Raw genomic sequence first — 21,837 nt, forward strand, 5'->3', positions numbered from 1 at the left:
GTGGGATTGGGTATTACTCAGATTTAGCTCCAGTTTGGGATTCACCCGGTACCCCGGACTGCCTGAAAGATGCCCTGGCAATACCTATTAAAAGAGCTGGAATCACAAAATGGAAAGAGTTAATGGATGAGGAAGGGATACACCCATGGGAGTACTTGAGGGCGAAGGTAGGCACAGATTTATCAAGGTTTAAATATCTTCAATTGGTGTCCTGGCATACAGCGGAATTGGGGGAGATGAAAACTAATGAGGAATTAGAAAGGCTCAGCCAATCCCCCACACCCATAACAAAAGAAATCTCGTTATGGTACCAACATCTATTAAAGGGTGAAGACTCTGGGATACCCCGGCAGAGGGGGTATGGAACAATTCCTCCATGGCACCGCAGGCAGAGGGCATGCTTGAACCATATTTGAAGATATTATACAAAAACATAAAGCCTGCCTGTCTGAAAAAGAATCATTTTTTCGTGGTCAATAGGCTCTACTATACCCCCTAGAAAATCGGGAAATTTGCCCCTGTACCACCACCAAAATGCCCGAGGTGTCAGGAATGTATGGCAGATGACATTCATATGTTTTTTGAATGTAAAGAGCTGGAATAATACTGGAAGGAGGTGGGATTGGCACTCTCAGGACTTTTTAGCACTAGGGTTAAAATGAACCCTTCCCTGGTTATATTTGGGGATGATGGTCTATTTTATCAGACAGCCACATGGCAGGAAAAGGGGCTTTTACTTTACTTGATCCTATTGGCAAGGAGGGAAATATGTAGGAGATGGAAAGATCACCTCCCCCCCGAGAAGTGAGGACTGGTTAAAAGCATCATTTATCATGGCTCAGCTGGAATATGAGAGGGCAGAGGATAAGCCGTCTAACATCTGGCACCCTCTAATGGGGTGGGGAAGGAACCTAAGAATGATCCAGTCACTCCAATGATTACACCATGTCCCCGGTACTAAAGGGGAGGAGGTCAGGCGACCCAAGTGAAGCGTGGTCAGCCAAGTGGTCCACAGGTAGAGAGTACGGCTGTAAAAGTTCCACAAAGACTTGACACGGTGAGATGAGGAGTAAAAAAAAAAAAACATTTTTTAAAAAAAAAACAACTTCAACAACTGGATTATCACCTGCACCAGTACCCTGGCACCCCTGAAAAACACTAAACCCAAAAGATCCAACAAACAAACTTGAAAGGAAATGGGGAACTACACAAGGACTCACCACAAGAAATACCTACAAGGCTGCACTACGACATTATCACCATCAAGTGAAAAAGATAAAGAAAAAGGCCTGGACCCTCAGATTTGAATCTAGCTGCTACAACTGCAAGGAACTTTTTGCCATTGTCAAGGAATTCAACAACCCAACAGCCACAAGCAACACCATCACCCCTACACAAGAACTCTGCAACAACCTCTCTGACTTTTTCCATGAAAAAAAATCACCAAGATCTAGAGCAACACTGACCCCCAATCACCCCCCATTGACCTTCCCAGCCTGCTCACCACTTCAACCAAAGACTACCAATTGACAACATGGAACCCTCTATCCATCAAGGACACTGCAACAGTAATAAAGACAGTCCACTCATGGGTGCCCACCGACTCCTGCCCCCACCATATCTACAAAACCCACGACCACCGTTGCACTAATTTTCATCATCAACACTTCCCTCAAGACAGCCACCTTCCTATATAGCTGGAAACATGCCAAAGTTACCACTCGCCTCAAAAAAACCTCAGCTGAACCCAAAGTACTCCGCAAATATTGACCCATCTCACTGCTCTTCTTCCCAGCCAACTTCATAGAGAAGACCATCAACAGAAAAACTCCCTGACCACCTAGAACACCACAAACTCCTAGACGACTGAAAATCAGGATTTGGTAACAACCACCGCACCGAAACAGCCCTCATCCTGCCACAGACGACATACACACAATAGTCAAACATGGACAGGCCGCTGCCCTCCTCTTCCTCGCAATCTCCACCACTTTTGACACCTTCTCTCACCACACGCTCATCACCAGACTGCACACATCTGGAATACAAGGCCCAGAACTCTAATTAGCTTTCTTCCTCTCCAGAAGAACACAATGAGTCACGCTCACGCCATTCACATCAGAACCCAATGACCACATCTACAGAGTTCCACATGCTTCATCACTAAGCCCCACACTTTTCAACATTCACATGACTCCTCTAGCTAACATCAATAGATACCACAGAATCAACATAATCTCCTACATTGATGACACCCAGCTCAGTTTTTCCCTCTAAGACAACACCATCACACCAAGACAAATTTCAAACAGTGCATGACCAGTGTGGTCAATTGGATGAAAGAGAACTACCTCAAGCTCAAGTGCTGATCTTCTTGAATAAGAGCTTACCTTGGGACTCCACTTTGTGGCCCACAGAACTCAAAGCCACACCCACCCCAACTGACCATGCTAGGAACTTAGGCCTCATCCTGGACACCAACCCAACCATGAAGTCCCAGGTCAACGCCTGTTACGTAGAATCTTTATGTGGCTCCCACTGGACACCAGACGTACCTTCATGCAGGCCCTAATCACAAGCAGATTGTACTACAGCAAAAAGCTCTATGCGGCATCCCAACCCACATTCTTTGCAGACTTCAAACCATCAGAAACACCACTGTCAGAGTCGTCCTCGACCTCCTGCACCGATCTCACACCACACCACTCCTCAAAGAGCTCCACTGGCTTCCGCCCAGAAGCGCTGCCAGTTCAAACTTCTCACAAACGCATTCCTGTGAACACAAAACACTGGACCTGCATACCTCAGTCACCAGCTTCACTTCCACCAACCCACCAGACAACTTTGCTTAGCATCACTCTCACTTGTACACACACCTCGCATCCATAGAAGCAGAACCGGAGGGCGAACATTCTCTTACCAAGCTGCCAAATCTTCGAACGACCTCCCGCATCAATTCAGAGCCAAGTCCTCATTTCTTGAATTCAACAAAAAGCTGAAAAAACTGGTTTGTCAATTAGCCTTTTTGAGGGCCTATTGAGACTGTCTGTACTCAGGCCCAGCCCCACCACATGCCTACTCTCACCTAATCAGCACTTGGATAACAAGCAGTGCTCTACAAATCCACCTTACATTACATTACATGCTTGCTGTGGAATGCAATATAAAGTCGTTGGTTGCAGTGGATAGTGTAAGAGCACTAGTTGTAAGACTGGACAGGATGTGAGACTATTGTAATTGGTTGATGGTGTAAAGATGCTGATTGTGTGGCTGAGGATGGTGTAGAGCAGGACGGAAATACTTAAGGAGTGCATGCTCTGGTATACAGTGTAAAGACGCTGGTTGCAGTGGACAGAGTAAGAGCACTGGTTGTTAGACTGGGCATGATTCAAGATTGCTGGATGTGACTGATGGTGTAAATGTGCTTTGTGTGCACTGGGGATGCTGTACAGCACAGAATGTGTGTTGGACCCGGCCTCGTGGCGTGGTCCTACCCCTCCCGCATGGCGGGCCCCGGACAACATCGGCCTTCCATCCAGCCCGGGTCGGCCCTGGGCACCCCTCTGCACGACCTACCAACCACCAGATCCACCCCCCGGCGGCCCACAACCACTGACACGGCACCCTTGGGCCGCCCCAGCAGTACCGGTCCGGTGCCCACCACGGACCCACATTCCCGGCCCGACGCCATCTTGGGCCATCACGTCACAGACACGTGGTCCCGGCCCAGCCGCGGCCACAGCCCCAGCGAGCCTTCCATCGAGGCACCCAGAACCTCCGGGTGGTAGAGTGGCCACTCAACCAGAGACAAGAGGAGGGGAGTTTCGATGGCTCTCCAACCGTCCCCGGACGCCTGGTATCGATCGCCCTCCGGCCTCCCTGGGCGCTGGCTCCGCCCCCCTGCTGGGTGTCTGGACACCATCATCCCGGCCCCTCTGACCCCCAGGCGAGAGGGTCCGGTCATCAAAGGCCTCCAGACCTATATCTGGGCCAGCCCAAGAGTAGGACGGCAGTTGTATCCCGGAGTCGAGAAGCCCTGCTGACGCTGTCGCGGCTGACCCTGAGACGAACTCATCTTGCTGTTCTACCCGGAACCTGCTGGCGCTGCCGCGGTCCATCTTAGCTGAACCATCTTGGAACCTGCTGGCGCTGCCGCGGTCCATCCTCGCTGAACCATCTTTGGAGCCTGCTGGCGCTGCCGCGGTCCATCCTCGCTGAACCATCTTTGGAGCCTGCTGGCGCTGCAGCGGTCCATCTTCGCTGAACCATCTTTGGAGCCTGCTGGCGCTGCCGCGGTCCACCCTCGCTGAACCATCTTTGGAGCCTGCTGGCGCTGCCGCGGTCCACACTCGCTGAACCATCTTGGAACCTGCTGGCGCTGCCGCGGTCCACCCTCGCTGAACCATCTTTGGAGCCTGCTGGCGCTGCCGCGGTCCACACTCGCTGAACCATCGTGGATCCTGCTGGCGCTGCCGCGGTCCACACTCGCTGAACCATCTTTGGAGCCTGCTGGCGCTGCCGCGGCCCAACCTTCCGGAACCCCCCAGCTCGAGGATTGAGAGCTGTGCGCAGGGTCTCCTTGCAACCGACCATCTATAAGACTGTCCCGCTACCTTACCCCTTTGTCCCGAGACTTTCCAGATCTTAGGAGCTGCTGTATATATTGAAACGATACGTATTGCCAGATAAAGCTTGAAAACTCTACCTACGTGTGGCGTACTTTTGTAGTGGTGTGGGTACTCTGCTGGACGATCCTAAGAGAGGGCCCTCACGTCAGAGGCCCCTCAACGTCGCTCGGTCCCTTCTCTGAAGGAGGGGTAGACCTAGGGGTGAGCAGTCAGACACCTTCTGCTGCCCCCGGGTTCGCCTTTCTAACAATGTGTTGATGGGAACACTGAAGGAGTGCATTCTCTGGAGTGCTGTGTAAAGACACTGACTGCAGTGGAAAGCGTAGGAGCGCTGGTTTCAGGAGCTGATCACACAAAGGTTTCAAATAAAAATATGCTTCATAATTCTACTTCTTACCACATTGGTGTCTCGTACAATCGGTTGCTCATTGGCCTCAGATGGAGTCAGATCCTGGTAATAGGAACCACTGCAGTCCAACCGGATCTGGGATCGACACCGATAGTGGCAGGTAAATCTGCATTCTGGGGACGAAGAGGGGAATGCAATGAGAGATGAGTGTGTAACACTGAAAAATAAAGAGGCAAGAGAAACAGCAAAAGGAAAGCAAAAGGGGAGAATAATGATAATAGTATCAATAATAATGTGTCTTTATAGAGCTCATTTATCAAAAGACCTTTAACTAGAACATTTTTATATAAATATATTATTACCCAATCTCAATTGATACTCATTTAAAAAACAGAAGAAGGACAAAAGGCTGAGTTACCAGGATTGGAACCTGTGGCGTGTTACAGATCACACAGGGCTCAAAAGTGAGCTTTCTTACTTGTGTAAGCAGCTTTTAGTATTTCTAAGTGCTGACATAATTTACTTGAATGTTCCAGTGACCCCTCTTTCACCACCTTTGCAGAGTACTACTTTGTGGTAAAGAGGCCATTTTTTTCTAAGCAAAAGATAAGGTAGTATCCAATATTTCTCCTTGTACCAGGGTGTCTATTTCTCAGTAAACTGGATTTTTTGAATGACTTTTTAGGTTGAGTCTAGGCAGCGCATGCACTGTCTCTTCGAGATATGCTGTATTCACTCTGTGGGCTTACAGCCCGCCCATTGGCTTTTTATTTGTTACTTGGACTGTCCTTCAAAAAGGCTTGCTTACTAGTGGGTAATCTTTCTTCTTTGGCCCTTCTTGTGCTCATTTGTTTCCTCCTACGGAGCTACTGGTATTGTTGCACTATAGTACTTATCTGTTCATTTCATGCACTATTGCTTTGATTAGTTTTCTTCATGTGTTCTGAACACCGCCTGTTTGATTAGTTTATTTCTAGTGTTCCAAACACCGCTTGTTTTGATTTGTTTCTTGCTTGTGTTGTGAACTCCACTTGCATAGTATCTGCCTGCCAACGGTTTTCTTTCCCTACGGGTGCCATTTTTTTGTTTTATTACTTTCCTGCTTGTTTTCCTAGTTCTGCTCCATATTTTGTACTATGGCGGCCAATCTTCCTCTTCCAGCATGGCATCCATACACCTTTCTTTTCTTCTGCATGACACCCGCTTGTTTTAGAACTCGTACAAGTATTTTGCAACGCCCTAGCCACCCTCTGCAATCTTACTGCCTCTTCCCGGGTCCCCACCTCATAGCCTGTTTTTCGATGCAACACTAGTGAACTTTGTGCTCCTTGCATAGCATGGATCTGCTTTGTGTTCTCGTTTTATTTTATTTTCATTCTCAAAAAGCCCGATCAGCACATGCTTTGTGGCCAATGTGCTTTATCTTTCAGCATAGCAGCCGCGCACCTTTCTTTTCTTTTGCACACCGCCTGCTTGTTTTAGAACTCCTGCTAGTGCTGAAAACTGGAGTGCTGTTAAGGGCAGACCAACTACTTCTGAAAGGTGGTTTAGCTGCTTTTAGGAAATTAAATGTGGCGGTGACGGCCCTGCTTTATTTTTCATTGCAATCTGTTTTCTTGTTTTCCCTCTCAGCACTGCTGTGTGCTTCTGTGAAACCCCCGCCCGCACCTATATTGCCCTCTCTTATCCCCTCCTGCTTTGCATTCCTCCTCCTTTTCATATTTTTCCTTTTTTCCCCTCTGGATGTTTCCCGCTCGCCCCCTCCCTGCATTCTTCTTTTTTCATGAACCAGTTTTTTATTGCACATTAATAAAGAGCGAAGTAGGTATCCGAGCGCTTTACATGAACACCAGTTGCATTGCACAAGGCCATATTTATTTTGTACGCACAGAGAGATCAAGTGCTTTGTTAGGTCTCGCCTACGCAGTTTGCATGCGCTGCATAGGAGGAGACTTGTAATAATGGATTCAGTTTTTGGCAAAAAACGTGCACACGTTGCATTGCTTTCAATGGCAACGCGTGCACGTTTGGCGATTCCCTTGCGAGAGTGAGCTTTGAAACCATCTGTTTTTAATTAACAGATGGTTTCTGATCAATCCCGCAAGGGAAACAGGTGCATGCCCCCTCTTTTCTCCCCTCCCCCTGCTGCCTCCTCCTCTTTCAGTGCGAGGCACACACACTTGTCTTTCTTAGTAATCAGAGCATATCAATCCACCTACCGCACAGCGGATCTTTTGGTCCTGTTCATAGCACAGTTTTGAACTATACCATGAATAGCAGCCCCTGGAAGGCGCATAATCCCATAGCATTGAAACTGCTTTGACTCGACACAGCTGCAGCCCGAGGCAGCTTTTTCCTTTTTCCACTACACAATTAATCACGCCTGGATTGGCAATGTTTGTCTTGGAGAGGCGGGGTCTTGAAAGTCAGAGATGGCAATATCCAGACAGCACGTGACGACCCGTAAGTATATGTTCCACAGTGCTCATTTTAGATGCAAAGTGACACTGCACACACACACTCCCTGTTTTAGGGATGCGCATCTACTTGAAATGCTATTATTGTTGCAGAGCAAGCACTGCTCTAGGGCGGGACTGTGAATAACCAGAGGAGATAGTCTGGAACAACTTCATGGTTACAACTCAGCACAGTAACACATGCAGCATTTAAAGGGCGTGTGACAGATAAGGGGAGAGACCAAATATACACACTGAGAAAAAACAAGCAATGGAAAAACCAAAATACTTTGTTCACAATTGCAGGGCTTTCCTCAGAAGGATAGAAATGTCTTTAGAAGGATAAGACTTCATTCAGAAGGGCAGAGCTTTGTTTGATTTGAAGGACTTTTTCTGGATCGTATATATATATATATATATATATATATATATATATATATATATATATATATATATATATATATATATATATATATATACATATACACTTTTTTTTTAAAGAAGAGCATGACTTTCCTCAGCAAAACAAGGCTTTCTTCAAGCCTTCATTCAGAAGGACAGTGCTTTCTTGAAGAGGAGTCGAGCTTCTTTAAACAGCAGTTTCCTCAAAATGACAGGCTTTGTTTTACAAATGGAGAGTGTCATCTTAAAAGTATAGAGCACTGTGCCCTACGTAGGTATTCTAGGTAGATTGCTCCTGACTGGAAATTGATGTTAGAACTCGGATTTTTAGAGGCAAGTTGAAACGTGCTTACATTTTCCACGTAATTCCTGTGTCAAGCCACATCTAATACAAGCTTAGAGGCAACCACAAAGGTGCTTTAGAATGAAGAGTATCAGCTCTTTTCGTGAACTAGCGTTCTACACTGTACAATGAATGTGACACAGGTTTGAGGAGCATCTAACATTACCTACTCATATGCATAGATCAGAACAACTAGATGGTCCTGCCAATGCAAATTCAATACAAAAAAACAGCGCAAAAATAGTCCAACAAAAAACTCATACTACCAATATAGGTGTACTTTGATGTACAGTGCTCTGTTGTCACGAGACAGATGTGCGCTGTATAAAAAAACAAAAAATAGGCCTTTTGAATTGAATGCTGTGGTCATGCGACCCTAATCAGTTAGAAAATACTTCATCCCTTTAGATGAAGCCTCGTAATGCAAAGGGTAAAGAAATGTAAACCTTTCGGCAACAGACAATGTGATTTTAAAAAGAAGTAGAACTACATGTTCCTGAAAAACACTCAATCACTTTATTACGAACAAATGAAGAAGGAATAACAACAGATAATACAAATGTCTCCACACAGCAGCACCCAATGTGCACCGATCCGTGAAAATATCGGTCTTTGCCACTTGTTTACAGCGCACTGTCTCTGGTTGCATCTTTGCTGCCTTGGTTCTTTCTATTCCCCTTGCTGCAGGTCTTTTTCTTTTATTTCTTTGATGTTTCATCTTCATCTCTTATATTGGGAAGCTGTTATTGCTGTCGATGCTGCGAAAACCTATTAATCGAACAACCGTTAATAGTGGACCCCTTGCCCCAGGACCAAGGGCCCGATGTAGGTAAATTAGATTTACCGATTCATAAATACCGAATTTTACCGATTCGGTATTCATGAATCAGTAAATCTAATGTAGGTAATTATTCTGTACAAAATACCGAATCGGTAGGATTCAGTATTTACCGGTTCTGTAATTACCGAATCTGTATTTGTCATTGATTCCTATGGGCCTTGTAGCCCATAGGAATCAATGGCAAATACCGATTCGGTAATTACAGAATCGGTAAAATTACAGATTTGCCAAGGGGTAGAGGGTGTCACTTTGACACCCTATTGCACCCCTGATCCTGGCTTGTGTGCCATGAGACACACATACATGCCCTTAGGGCATGTATGTGTGCCACATGGCACAGGTGTACATGCACAGATGTGCATGTACACTAGAATTCGTTATTTACCATGCAATATTATTACATGGTAAATAACGAATCGGTAATGGCCTGTGGCACTGTTTTCAGTGCCAACTACATCTGTATTTACCGATTCGGTAAAGTTACCGATTCGGTATTTTACCGAATCGGTAACTTTACCGATTCGGTACATATACTGATTCTGTAAATTTTAAGGCCCCTACATCTCCATTTCAAATGCCAGTCGGTAACGGCCGACATCGGCCGTTACCGACCGGTATTTTCTGACCTACATCTGGCCCCTAATCCCTGCTGCCTTAGCTTGTTCTGTCGTCTAATAAGACAGGGGACCGGCTCCCAGCTTCTCTCCCCTTCTGTGGCCCCCAGCTTCTCTTCCCTTCTGTGCCCCCTAGGACCTCTGTCTTCACTTCAGGGCCACCCCCTATGGCTAACCCCATACTTTCCTTTTAAGGGCTTGCTAAGGCATCTTTAGTTGTTTGTTGTGAAAGACCTACTGTCTCAAATAAATTCAGATATATACATATTGTGGGCTTTGGTTCAGGCCACTGTTTGTCAGTGCTTGTCATTCTTGTCAATCTCATTTGCTTTCTTGCTAGTCAATGGCTTTCCTTTTTGTGTTTGACCCCCAACTAGAGCAGAGCTTCATGACCATTCTTTCGGCTGGATAACTTGTATCTTCACACTGCTTGCATTCAGAAAAGAACAAAAACTATTTTTTATGTTAACCCTGATTTTCTAAGAGGGACGTCCAGTTGTACATGATGTCTCCTTGGTTATATATAAGGTAACAAAAAAGATTATAACTCTTTCTTATTGTACCTTTTCAACATGCTGCACAGCAACCACACTGCTCTACAACATACCTTAAACACATTGACAAAACCAATAGATCTGGCTAAACACTTACAAGGTCCCAAAGGCGAGACCTATTGGCTATGCCAATGCTTGTTTTGTTAGGTGAGGTGGACAACTTTGGTGTAATTTCGTACTCTGCATCGGCATCCTCTAAATAATTATATTAGTCTGGCTGAGCATATCATTGATGTAGGCGTCAGCCATGGTAGAGGTGTTACAGGAACTTATTATTATTGGTACACTGTTAGTGCATGTTTTTAGTTTTTAGTTACATGGCTCAGGAAACGCCCACCGCTTGACAGTTTATCTGAAGACTGAGAGGGTACTTTAATATATAGCTTGCCCAGGCACATTGATGCAAATGTTCTAGGCATAGTAGAACGCATGTTTCCTTTCACGTGAAGTAACAGTAGATGTTGTAGCCCCAGAATAATGTGCTGCATAGCTAAATACTTATAAGGTCCCAAAGGTTGGCTGTACCAATGCTTGTATTAATACCTCTTTTGAGCCACAACATTTCTTACTGCCCCACTACACTTAAAACATCTAATTAAACAGATTTCAGACAGTATATAGTGGCATTCTTTAAGTGCCCTTTCTAGAGAACAGCAGTAATGGAGAATGTGGCAAGAAATGACAGATTCACCTTCCATGCTACTGTTAAATGTGCGCCAACAGCAGTTCGCAGAATAGCAGAAATCATGCCGTCTAAAGTTCTCCTGCTCTGCCACTGGGTTTGTTAAGCTGCAAAGTATCTCCCGCAAACAGGCAGTGGGTCAGATCTAGAGTAACTGATCTGCCACCCTGGCTGCAGGAGCTGCCTCTATGACAAAACTCTACAACAGTAGGGCGGAGTTTCACAAAAAGATAACTATAGTATCCCTCGCATACAGTGAAACATCTCCAGTATGTCAGGCACAGACAATGTAGAATTCACCCACATCCTTCATGTAATCATTGGTGCATCTTAATTTTATGGCAAGATCGGAGGCTTATAATATGCTGTCTCTTATCTTGCTTTAATAAATAGCAGAAGAAAAACTTTACAATTATCTGTCCCATGAGGCCAAGGAACAGCAGGCCAATGGGAATGAAGAAAAGTAGTAGTGCAGTGCACCAATCAGAACTAAGGAATAGTCTATTATACCTAACTTGACTGCAAGCAGGCCTCTTTTCTGGCAGCTCAGAGTCAAGATTAGTACCTTTACACTTTGTTAATGCTTTTTTATATATACATTTCTCGTTTATTACATGTTTCATATTTAGTGTATCAACGGTTGGTTTATTTACTTATTGCGGTATTGCTCTAACCTCTTAACTCAGCAGAGCGCGCGTTTTGCATTTTCGGGGAGGCAACTTTTTCAAACCTGAAATCACGATTTAACCCTTTCAATCCCTGCTATTTGTTATATTCATACAGATTTCAGTATTATCTGTCATTTTCAATATGTAATTGGGCAATTCTTTCCTTTATGAGGAAATAATGACATTGAAGAGGATTTCAAGAATAATTTAAATGACTTCATTCAATGCTCTGTGGCTCAAGCTGTTTCAGCTTCCATGACCAAAGTAACAAACACATTTGAAAACACTGTTCTCAATTGGATGTCCCAGTCAAAGTTTGCCCTGTCTGCAGGGGAAAAAATAAAGTGCAAGGCCACGGTGGCCCGACCATCAGCTCAGTAACAAACAAGCACTTAAAAAAATATTACTGCACTAGTGACTGATAAGGATTCCTCACATGGGTTTGAGGACAATGTTCCTTCAGGTCCTCCTTCTAAGGAGGAGAATTTTGGTGGCATGAAACGGAAAAATAAATCAAAACATTTTGAGAACAGTAACCCGAAGATTATTATATTCAATATCCAGAATACCGATGATGACATGGGTGACCTTGATACTTACACTAACAGAGATGTGGGGGATGACTCACACTTTTGGTCTGGTAAACAGGCAAAGAAAAAGAAATTGGCCACTTTGTCTCGTGATCCCTTCCATGACAAGAAAATAATAGATGTGGAAAGCCAATCCATGTTCGATCTCATATTAATTCATCACCCCAATTCTACTAGGTGGCTTCCTTCAGAGCATGTGGGGGAACATATTTCTACAAAACTTCATTTACCCTCAGACAAACAAACAAAAGCACATTTAGAGTCTGCGTGCCATAGACATTCTCTTCCTTTTAATATTACCTCTACACCTTCAATAGACTCCAATATGCTAACCTTTTTCTCCAAAGTCAGCAAAGATCCTCGTAAAGGAGTCGATAAGGCATTTTCTACCTGTCAGGACAAAAGGCTAGACATTGTTGGCCATTTATCACGTATTTTTGATATGGCCGAAATAGCCAAAAAGACACAAAGAGTCTTATGGGGAGTGCCAATTCTGTAATTACCCATGAACGATGCAAAGGTTTATTGCTCAAACTAGACCCCAAGTTGGCAAATCCTGCAACAATGGACCCCGGCATCAAGGCAGATGGTTTACTGTTCGGTGATTCCTTTATCAAGGAACTCAGTAAATATGTCACCACATTTGCTTTCCTAGATAAGGCACAACAGCCACTTAAAAAAATTTTTTCTATCTGTGTATGTACCAGGACCAGTAGAGACAGGAGTCGATTTACCGGCAAAACTCTCAGAAGTCAAGGATACAGAGGCTCCTACAATTCAAGTTACTAAGACTTCCGTCCACAGTTCTATCCCCAACAGTCAAGAGGTTATGGCGGCCACAACCAAAGAAATGCCAGCTCCTCACACCCAGCAAGTAAGTCTTCCTTCTGGCCCACCTTCTGTAGGGGGTCGCTTAAGGTTTTTCCTAAACAAATGGCAGTCTAGCATTTTTCGAGCCTTGGGTATTAAACACTGTTAAGGGTTATTCCATAAAGATTAATGAAACTCCTTTTCAAACTTGCCCCCCTCCTCTAAAATTAGCAACTGAAATGTAAGCACTGATTTCCCAGAGAATCTTCACTCTCTTACACAAACGAGCAATCAAACTCTCTCATTTTCATCCTTCAGGTTTCCTAAGCTGCTTCTTTTAGTTCAAAAGAAAAACAAAAAGATGAGACTGGTCATAAACCTCAGACACTTCAATCAGTTTGTTATTTATCGACATTTCAAAATGGAAAGTATCGTACATCTCCGAGATGAGTTACTTCAATTAGATTGGATGGTACATTTGGATCATCAGGATGCATACCTCACCATCCCCATCCACCACGATCACAGGAAATTTCTTCAGTTCAAATGGAAGGGCAAAACTTATCATTATTCATATCTTTCTTTTGGACTTTCCTCCGTACCATGGTGCTTTAGCAAACTAATGTAAACTGTTATTCCCTGATCACGTCCAATGGTATCAAATAAGTTATCTAACTAGACAACATTCTTCTAATGTGTCAAAATGTGCAAATTCTTCATTCCCAAATTCACATTTCCTATTTTCTCCTCTCAGATTTGGGGTTCCTCATGAACAAAGAGAAGTCAGTCTGAATCCCTGCCTAATTGATGAGATTTCTCTGCTTCCTCATAAATTCAACAAACGCAACTCTACACTTAACCCAATCTAAAATAAAAGCAATAGAATCAGAAATTGTCAGCACCATACAACATTCCACCATCTCCCTCAAATCCCTTGCAAGGATTGTCAGTCTGCTTTCCTCATCGATTCAGGCCATATTTGCAGGTCCGCTTCATTATGAAGCTCACCAGAGACAAAACATTTGCCATCTTCGCAAAGGTCGTGCTTACTCTGAATCCGTCATTCTAGACAACAAATCCTGGTTAGATCTCCAATCGCGGTTAGACCATTTAGATGCTTGGACTGGCAGAACTATTTTTGCTTCAGTGCCAGATCTTTTATTAGAATCTGATGCAAGCCTGACAGGTTGGGGCACCCGGTGTGGTCAAATCTCGACTGGAGGTACATGGTCTAGACAGGAATCCTCATTGTACATCAACTGTTTAGAGATGCTTGCCGGCCCCTTTTATGATTAAATGTTTTGCAAAAAACAGGGTTCAATGTTCCATTCTTCTCTGGATGGGCATTCTTTCAGCAGTGCGATACATAAACCACCTAGACGGCACCAAATCAAAACCCTCAATGGAACTGGCAAGAAGCTTCTGGGAATTTTGTCTTCTTCATAAAACTTTCTGTTAGTGCAGAACATTTACCAGGCAATCTCAATTCTGTAGCAGACTTGCATTTTCGCTATCTTCACAATTATAGCGATTGGAGACTTCCTCCTTCAGTTTTCGATATGCTGTATCGCAAATGGGGACCTTTCCAAATACATCACTTTGCGACCGAACTGAACTCTCACCTTCCCCAGTTCTTCAGCTGGCGTCTGTATCCTTTAACATTGGCGACCGACTCCTTTTTTCAGGATACGTCCCAAGCAACCAATAACCCTTTTCCCCCTTCCTCATGATCAACAGATGTCTAGCCAAGGTCTGCCATCAGAATGCCACTCTAATAATAGTTGTCCCCTTCTGGCAATCACAGATATGGTATCCTCCCCTGTTAGAAGTTGCAAAACATTTCCACATTCTTCACTTTTCATGACCTTCCTCTAGACCCAGAGGGCCATGTCAACAATCTAATTCTGAACAACACTCTTTCCATAACAGTTTGGAAGGTAGCAGGCCTTTCCAAGCTTATCTAGGTATTTCTGCTCAATCTTCAGACAATATCAGCAAATCATGGGCCCCAGGCACTACCAAAGCTTACAAGTCAGCCTGGTCTCTTTGGTCTAGCTGGAGCGTGGGAATATCTGTTAATCCATTTTCAACAGACATCACTTTCATATCTAATTTCTTAGCATCTCAAGATAGCTCAGGTAAAACCTACTGTTCTGCAAGCTCCATAAATCATCCACGTCAATGGAAAACCCATCGGAGAACATCCTCTCAAATGTCGTCCACTAAAGGGAGTAACATTTTCGAATCCACCTATTACAAAATACAGTGAATTATAGGACGTTAACCTAGTTTTTCAATTGTTCATTTCTTGGCCAGAAAATGTTTCTCCTGCCCTCAAAATGCTTTCTCACAAGTTGTCTATGTTACTGTGCTTAATTTCCATCAAGCATTTATCCAATGTAAAATCATTACATATGTAATCTCGCCCTTTCACTCCCACAGGTATTCTCTTCAACATCATAAGACATACCAAGACCAATCTGACTTCTGTATTTTATCCCTTACTTTATGTGTGGGAAATTTTATGAACAAAAAACAATATTTCTGAGAACATCCTCTAACACCCAACTCCTCATTTCCTTCAGGAAAGCTCACGAACTTGTCTCTTACCCAGCCTTGCCTTCTGGGTTAAATGGATTATGTGCCTGGCTGGTGTTGACACCTTCATATTTGGCCTAACCTTCCAGTGGAGCCGTGGCTTTCAAGGCCTTCTGGGCGGGTTCCTGGTTAGAAGACATTCTGAGATTGACTGACTGGTCTAATGATGTTATTGTTTGCACCTTTTATTGGAAACCTGTGAATCTTCTGTAGTAGTTATACTTTAAACAGGCATAATATGAGCATCCGCTCCTGCCATAAAATGTAGATTTTCCTAGTATTTATAAAGGAAAGTCTTAATTTTTTTAAGACACAGAGACGAATAGTATCCCTGCACAACACTGTATTAATTCTGTTTTCCTACCCTAAGAGTTTCATCTACTCCAACAGTTACTTCCTCATAAGAAGCTCCTGGTCTTCAGCGGCTCTCCGTTCATGGATCCTACAGAGGAAACAACTCCTACCTGGACCTACCCTTTCACGGTTTCGTCCCTGCACTCTAGATCTATTTGGATAGACTCTGTTCAAGATGTTTTTATTTTCATCTTAGCTATTTCTATTGTGTTTTGCATATTTCCTATCTTCAATACCTACTCATAATTTCTCGCACAAGAAAAGAGGCCTGCTTTCAGTCATGTTAGATATAATAGACTATTCCTTAGTGTTGATTGGTGCATTGTACTACTACTGTTCTTATTTCCCATTGGCCTGTTGCTCCTTGGCCTCATGGGACAGGTAGTTTTTAAGTTTGTCTTGATTGCTACTATTCAGTAAAACAAGATAAGAGAGACAGCATGATACTCAACGCCGTGTCTTGAATAAAATTAAGACTTTGCTTCATAAATTACTAAGAATATTTACATTTCCTTTCAGAATTCAGTTGAGTGAACAGCACACTCAAAGCACATTCATGTATTCATTCTTAGATAGTTATGAACATAAAAGACGAACCTAGCCTTCCAAACGTGCAGGTGGTAGTCATGGGAAATATAGATAGGAGATATATTATTTAAGCAATGAAGTCCCTCTAGGGACAATTTGCAAAACATTTTTTCAATTAAGGAAGACGGTGAAGAATGCTATTCGCCCAGTTTAATTTGTAATTCCTTATTATTGGAAACAGTTGTTTTGTTCTTTGGATTTCTTGGTACCCAGAGTAGGATCGCGAACGTTCTAGGTTCCAGGGCCCGAGGCACGTCCTTTCCCCTGCGCAGTGACGCACGCAGGTATGACGTGTTGGGAGCAGCTCAGGTTCTCAGGGTCAATCAAACGCACAGCGCGTGCAAAAGCACCTTCGCCGCACCGGATGCAGAAGCTTGCCTGTCAACAGCATCTCTCGAGCCCTGGACACTCACACTTCCTTGATTTGAGACATCGTTGTAAAGAACGAATGCCCTGTGAAATGACTGTTGTGAAATAAAAGAAAACCTCGGTGGATATTGAAGGATGTGTACTTTTAATCTTGACATAAAGGTATCAGTTATCTCCTCATGGTTTTATATTGTCGAATGAAACCGATATCCTTCATATAAGTGAAATGTTGGTTATGAAGGGTATCTGTTTCATTCGACAATTACAGAACCATGAGGAGATAGCTAATGCTTTTATGTCAAGATTAAAAGTACTCATGTAGCACTGTTTCTGTGTCACCAGTTTTCATACAGAAACTCTTACTAAAATGCTAGCAATCTTGAAGGCAAATTATCTACGGCTAGAATCTGTGTGCTCACAAGGTGGTTTCCATTTCCTACATTCCGCCCAGCGGGTAGGGGCATGTGGCACCTCTGTACCAAGATGGGTCACTTTCTGTCAGTGTGTTGGAGTAGAGATGGGAAAAGATCAGACTTGCAGTACCCCAGGACTCAGAAGACAAGCCGCCACTTGAGACAAATCAAAACGCACATCCTGCACTCACCAACATGTTAGAGAGGTGGGTGGTCCCTTGTCGCACTTGCCTCTTCTAAATGACACTGATGTATGCATATATACACAAGGGTCCCAGCAACCCCTGAAAAGTTTGGCCATCTTCTGCCCATGTCTTAAATATTGGTAAACGTAATGGGACGACTCGGTGTCCCTCAGAACCTGGGTATACGAATTAAAGTAGAAAATTAATCTGTCAGGTTTTTCAATTGCTTAGACTGAGCAAGTGCAACAGCTTACTTTTTACACATATCAATGATTTGAGCAGGAAGAGAGAAATAATATAACACACACCAGAAAAGAGTATTAAATAATCATGGCTGTCGCAATTCATAATTTCAATTGCAATATCGAATACGTGACTGTGGTGAAAAAGTGACATGTGGTAATTGTGATGAAGACAGCGCACTATATACAAAACACATAAGCATTCAGTCTAAAGAGGAAAAAAGAGATTTTTTGTTTGTCCTTATTATTTTAACACATATGCTTCAGGATCCATTGGCAAATTAAATTGTGATCGTGAGCGTTGTGTAGAAAAATGTGGTACGTCGACGTTTCGACCCCGTAAGTAGCGCAAAAGTGAAGTGTGTCAAGGTGGGTCTTCTTCAGGACAGGATGGGGGAGTAGTCAGCCTATGGGTTTAATTAAAGAGCTGTGTCAGGTGTGTGTTATGAGACAGAATTGTAGAATAGCTAATTGGCTTTCAAAAATTAAGCTTACCAAATTGCGACAGCCTTGATTATTTGATACTCTTTTCTGAATACATTATTGAATTCTAATTTTGGTGTGTGTTGTATTATTTCTCTCTTCCTGCTCAAATCATTGATATGTGTAAAAAGTAAGCTGTTGCTACTTGCTCACTCTAAGCAATTGAAAAACCCGACAGAACCATGTTCTACATGTCTCAAACATGACAACCAATCAATCCAGACAGATGATTAAGCAGTAGAGGCAGTCTATGGGGTGTTTGCCCAGTTTTCGCTCAGCAGTTAAGTTGGGTCTCCTTCAGTTTCTGTAATACATTGGACATAAGGTGATTGAAAATAAGAACTATTTCCAAAGCTTTTTATTGGCATAGGCAAACTCAAGGATTGACAGATTCAGCTACACATTGACACTGAAATAAAGCCAGTCACTCAACACTACAGAGGTATTCCACTCAGGATTCAAAGTGAAAGATGAATTCAAAAAGTTGATAGAAATGGAGCTCAATGGAAATGTACAAGGCTCCACACCATGGGTATCACCCATAGCACCTGAACATAAGAAGCAGGCGTGAGAAAGCATTTGTCTGTGTGTTGACGTTCGCCAATCGAATCAAGCTATTCAAATAGAGAAACAGCTAGTTCCATGGATACATGACATGGTACATTTGCTGACTGGCACACCTGACTTCTCAAATTGTGATGTGAACAAAGGTTATCACCCATTGACCGAGCAAAGGAATCTCAATATATAACAACGTTTGCTACTCACTTTAGGTTATATAGGTACAAAAGACTCTGTTTGTGTGTCTCATCTACCACCAGGATCTTCCAAGAAGAAATGCATATGGTCATAAGGGGAACACAAATTGTCTAAGTTACTGTAGTAACATGCTTGTGTTCAGGAATATTGTAGACTATCGAGAGCACGATGGAGTCCTCATCAAGGTACGTCATGCATTGCAAAACACCAATCTACCCTCAAAAAAGACACGGGTACCCTGAGACCAAATCCACCCCAGTTCTTTGGACACATATTTTCAGCAGATGGCCTGAGGCCTGAACCTCTGAAAAAATATTGCATGGCGATGGCACCGTCCCAGACATCAAATCTGTCCTTAGTTAATTTTTGGTGCTTGCAAAATTATTGCTCCAGATCCATACCTAATTTTGCTTCCATAAGAGCACCACTTGAACTTTACGAAGAAGGACACTATTTTCACTTGGTCCTCCCAGTGCCAAGCAGCATTTCATGATATACATAATCAAATTGCACCAGCTGCTATTATAACGCTTCTTCCCCCACTGTACTAACTGTTCATGCCAGCCCTGTGGGGCTTGGAGCTATCTTAGCACAACAAACTGTCAACCCTGAAGAACCAAGGCCCATAATAGTGTATACGAGTTGCAGTCTCACCAAGCGAGAAATGGCCTGTCCCAGGTGGAAAAAAGTGTCACTAACAGTTGTGTGGGCCTGTGAGCATTTTCATCTTTTCTTGTATGGAAAATCCTTTACAGTTGTGACTGACCATCAAGCCATCATCACTATGATTGGTAATTCCAAAGCCAAGATGCCCCGCCGCATTGGAGGTGTGGACTGCATTTTCAAGATTACACATTCAAGACAATACACAGACTCAGAAAGGATAAGAAACCTGATGGTTTCATGTCTTGCTTTCCTGTAGAGGAATACCTGACATACATTGTCAAACAATCCTGCCTGTGTGCCCTCTTAAAGCGTGATCTTTTACAGGCTTCTAAGTAGAAACCCATCCTGCGAGCAGTAGCAACCTCATCAAATTGCAGAGATGGAATGAGCTTGAAAGGATGCACAAAGTGCCTCAAAAGAGTATCTGCATATCCTCAGAGCCCTCAAAAATATGAGTTGACTTGGCAGTCATAAGGCAATATTATGAGAACCCCACGTAATCATTCCAAGAAGGTTTCAAGGTCAAGTGATGGATCTTGCACACGAAGGATACAGAATAAAGAGTAAAGACAGCACATCTGAACCACGTCTAATGTCCCAAATTACAACCAAGTGTGGAGAGAAGTGACTTTTGACTTTTTAGGTCCCCCTGTAAATGGTCATCATTACCTGTAGCCATCAACAAAGACTTCAGATTTCCGGAGGTGATGACAATACCAAGCACATCTTTTAAAGTGATCATTCCATTGGTGAAACATATATTTTCATCTTTTGGCATTCCTTCTACTGTAAAAATGGATAAAGGCCCTCCATTCTCTGGAAAGGAGTTCAAAGACTTTGCATGGCAACTGGTGTTCAAGCACCGTAAAGTCAGATGTTTATGGCCTTAAGGAAATGGTTTAGTTGAGCGCTTCATGGCCACCTTCAAGAAGGCTCTACAGTCGCAAAGATCACAAACCAACTCCTATCTGAGGTACTCTGTCGGAAACTTTGTCTTTATTGAGTCACTGCGCATAGCACCACCTCATTGCCCTTGACTGAACTAATGTTTTGGAGGAAGATCTGCGCAGCCATTCCCCACCCCATAGAAAGGCAAACGTCTTGCATATCTTCCTGTGCCCAACGGAAGGATGTGGATGCAAAAAACAAAATGCAACACTATACTGACAATTATAGCACAGCCAAGTCTGCAAACCTACAACAAGGTGGTCTGCACATGCCAAGTCTAAAGTTAACTGGGAGGATGATTCGAATTTAGACCCTTAACCCTATGTGAGCAGTCCATCACACATAACTCATCCTATTTCAAGATGCCACATGGGGAAGAATGTAAGTTGGTAATGACAGATGACTTTCAGGATGTTTCCCTCAACCCAGGGATGCTTGACGGACCACCTTTTGAACAAACTGTGGTTAATTTAATGCCTTCTCCAAGGGTTATTCTTCTCGTCTGTGTCCCTCTTTGTAGATAATGCCTCACATGATGGTGGCCCTGGTATCACCCACATACCCAGGCCACGAAGAAACATCAGGCTGCGTCTCATCACACCGGTAGACTGATTTAACTATATCAAGTCCTCTCACACAGTGACACATGCAAGAGTACCACACTGGTAGGAGCACAAGGGTGCTCATGGCCAATCAGAGTGCGGTGCGAGGGTGCTAGCACAAGCACCTTCACCGTGCCGGACACAAAATCCTTCCTGCCATTTGGACCCTCTTACTTACTTGATTCAATAAATCGGTGTACAGAACGATTAGACTTTGAAATTAGCAAAGTGAAATGAAAGAGATTATTGATTCCTCTTCCCATGGACAGATAATTCCTATCTGGTGAGCCTGAAACAAAACACCCAGGTTTGCCTGATAGGGTCTCCTAACAATGTTGACGCTATCATATTAGACAATCTAAAGATAAAGAGCCTATGCCATATTGATGGCAGTGGTGTCCTCAAGAGACATAAAGGGAAATTTGCCCCGCCATAGATCAGATTTTCAGCAAATCTAATAGCATAATCAATTAAATAAGCCCTCTCTAGGCAAGGTATAAGATAGAAACCATGAATGGGTATTAAATAGTTCATTGCAGGAAATCAGTCAAAATTCATATTAAATCACATATAGAGAAGTAGCATAAGGCTGAAACAAATTGCAGAAATCAATAATGGGGCATGAGGTCTGATTTAGGGTCTCCCCCAATAGGATTTAAATTTTTTCTAAGTCCAGAGCCCGCAATAAATCAA

The 21,837-nt window shown here is 43.4% G+C and overlaps 1 protein-coding gene and 1 pseudogene across 1 annotated transcript in view; one reads left to right on the plus strand and one right to left on the minus strand.

Moving 5' to 3' along the window:
- Nucleotides 1–21,837, minus strand: part of RASSF1 (Ras association domain family member 1) — a 315,149-nt gene that overhangs the window by 152,798 nt on the left and 140,514 nt on the right. The window contains exon 2 of the mRNA XM_078661270.1: nucleotides 5,026–5,150. Within this exon, the coding sequence (XP_078517396.1) occupies nucleotides 5,026–5,150 (125 nt within the window). The remainder of the gene's footprint in view (nucleotides 1–5,025; nucleotides 5,151–21,837) is intronic.
- On the plus strand, nucleotides 12,692–14,383 carry LOC144782571 (uncharacterized; annotated as a pseudogene).

Source organism: Lissotriton helveticus, chromosome 9, assembly GCF_964261635.1.
Source record: "Lissotriton helveticus chromosome 9, aLisHel1.1, whole genome shotgun sequence".
Classification (NCBI taxonomy): Eukaryota; Metazoa; Chordata; class Amphibia; order Caudata; family Salamandridae; genus Lissotriton; species Lissotriton helveticus.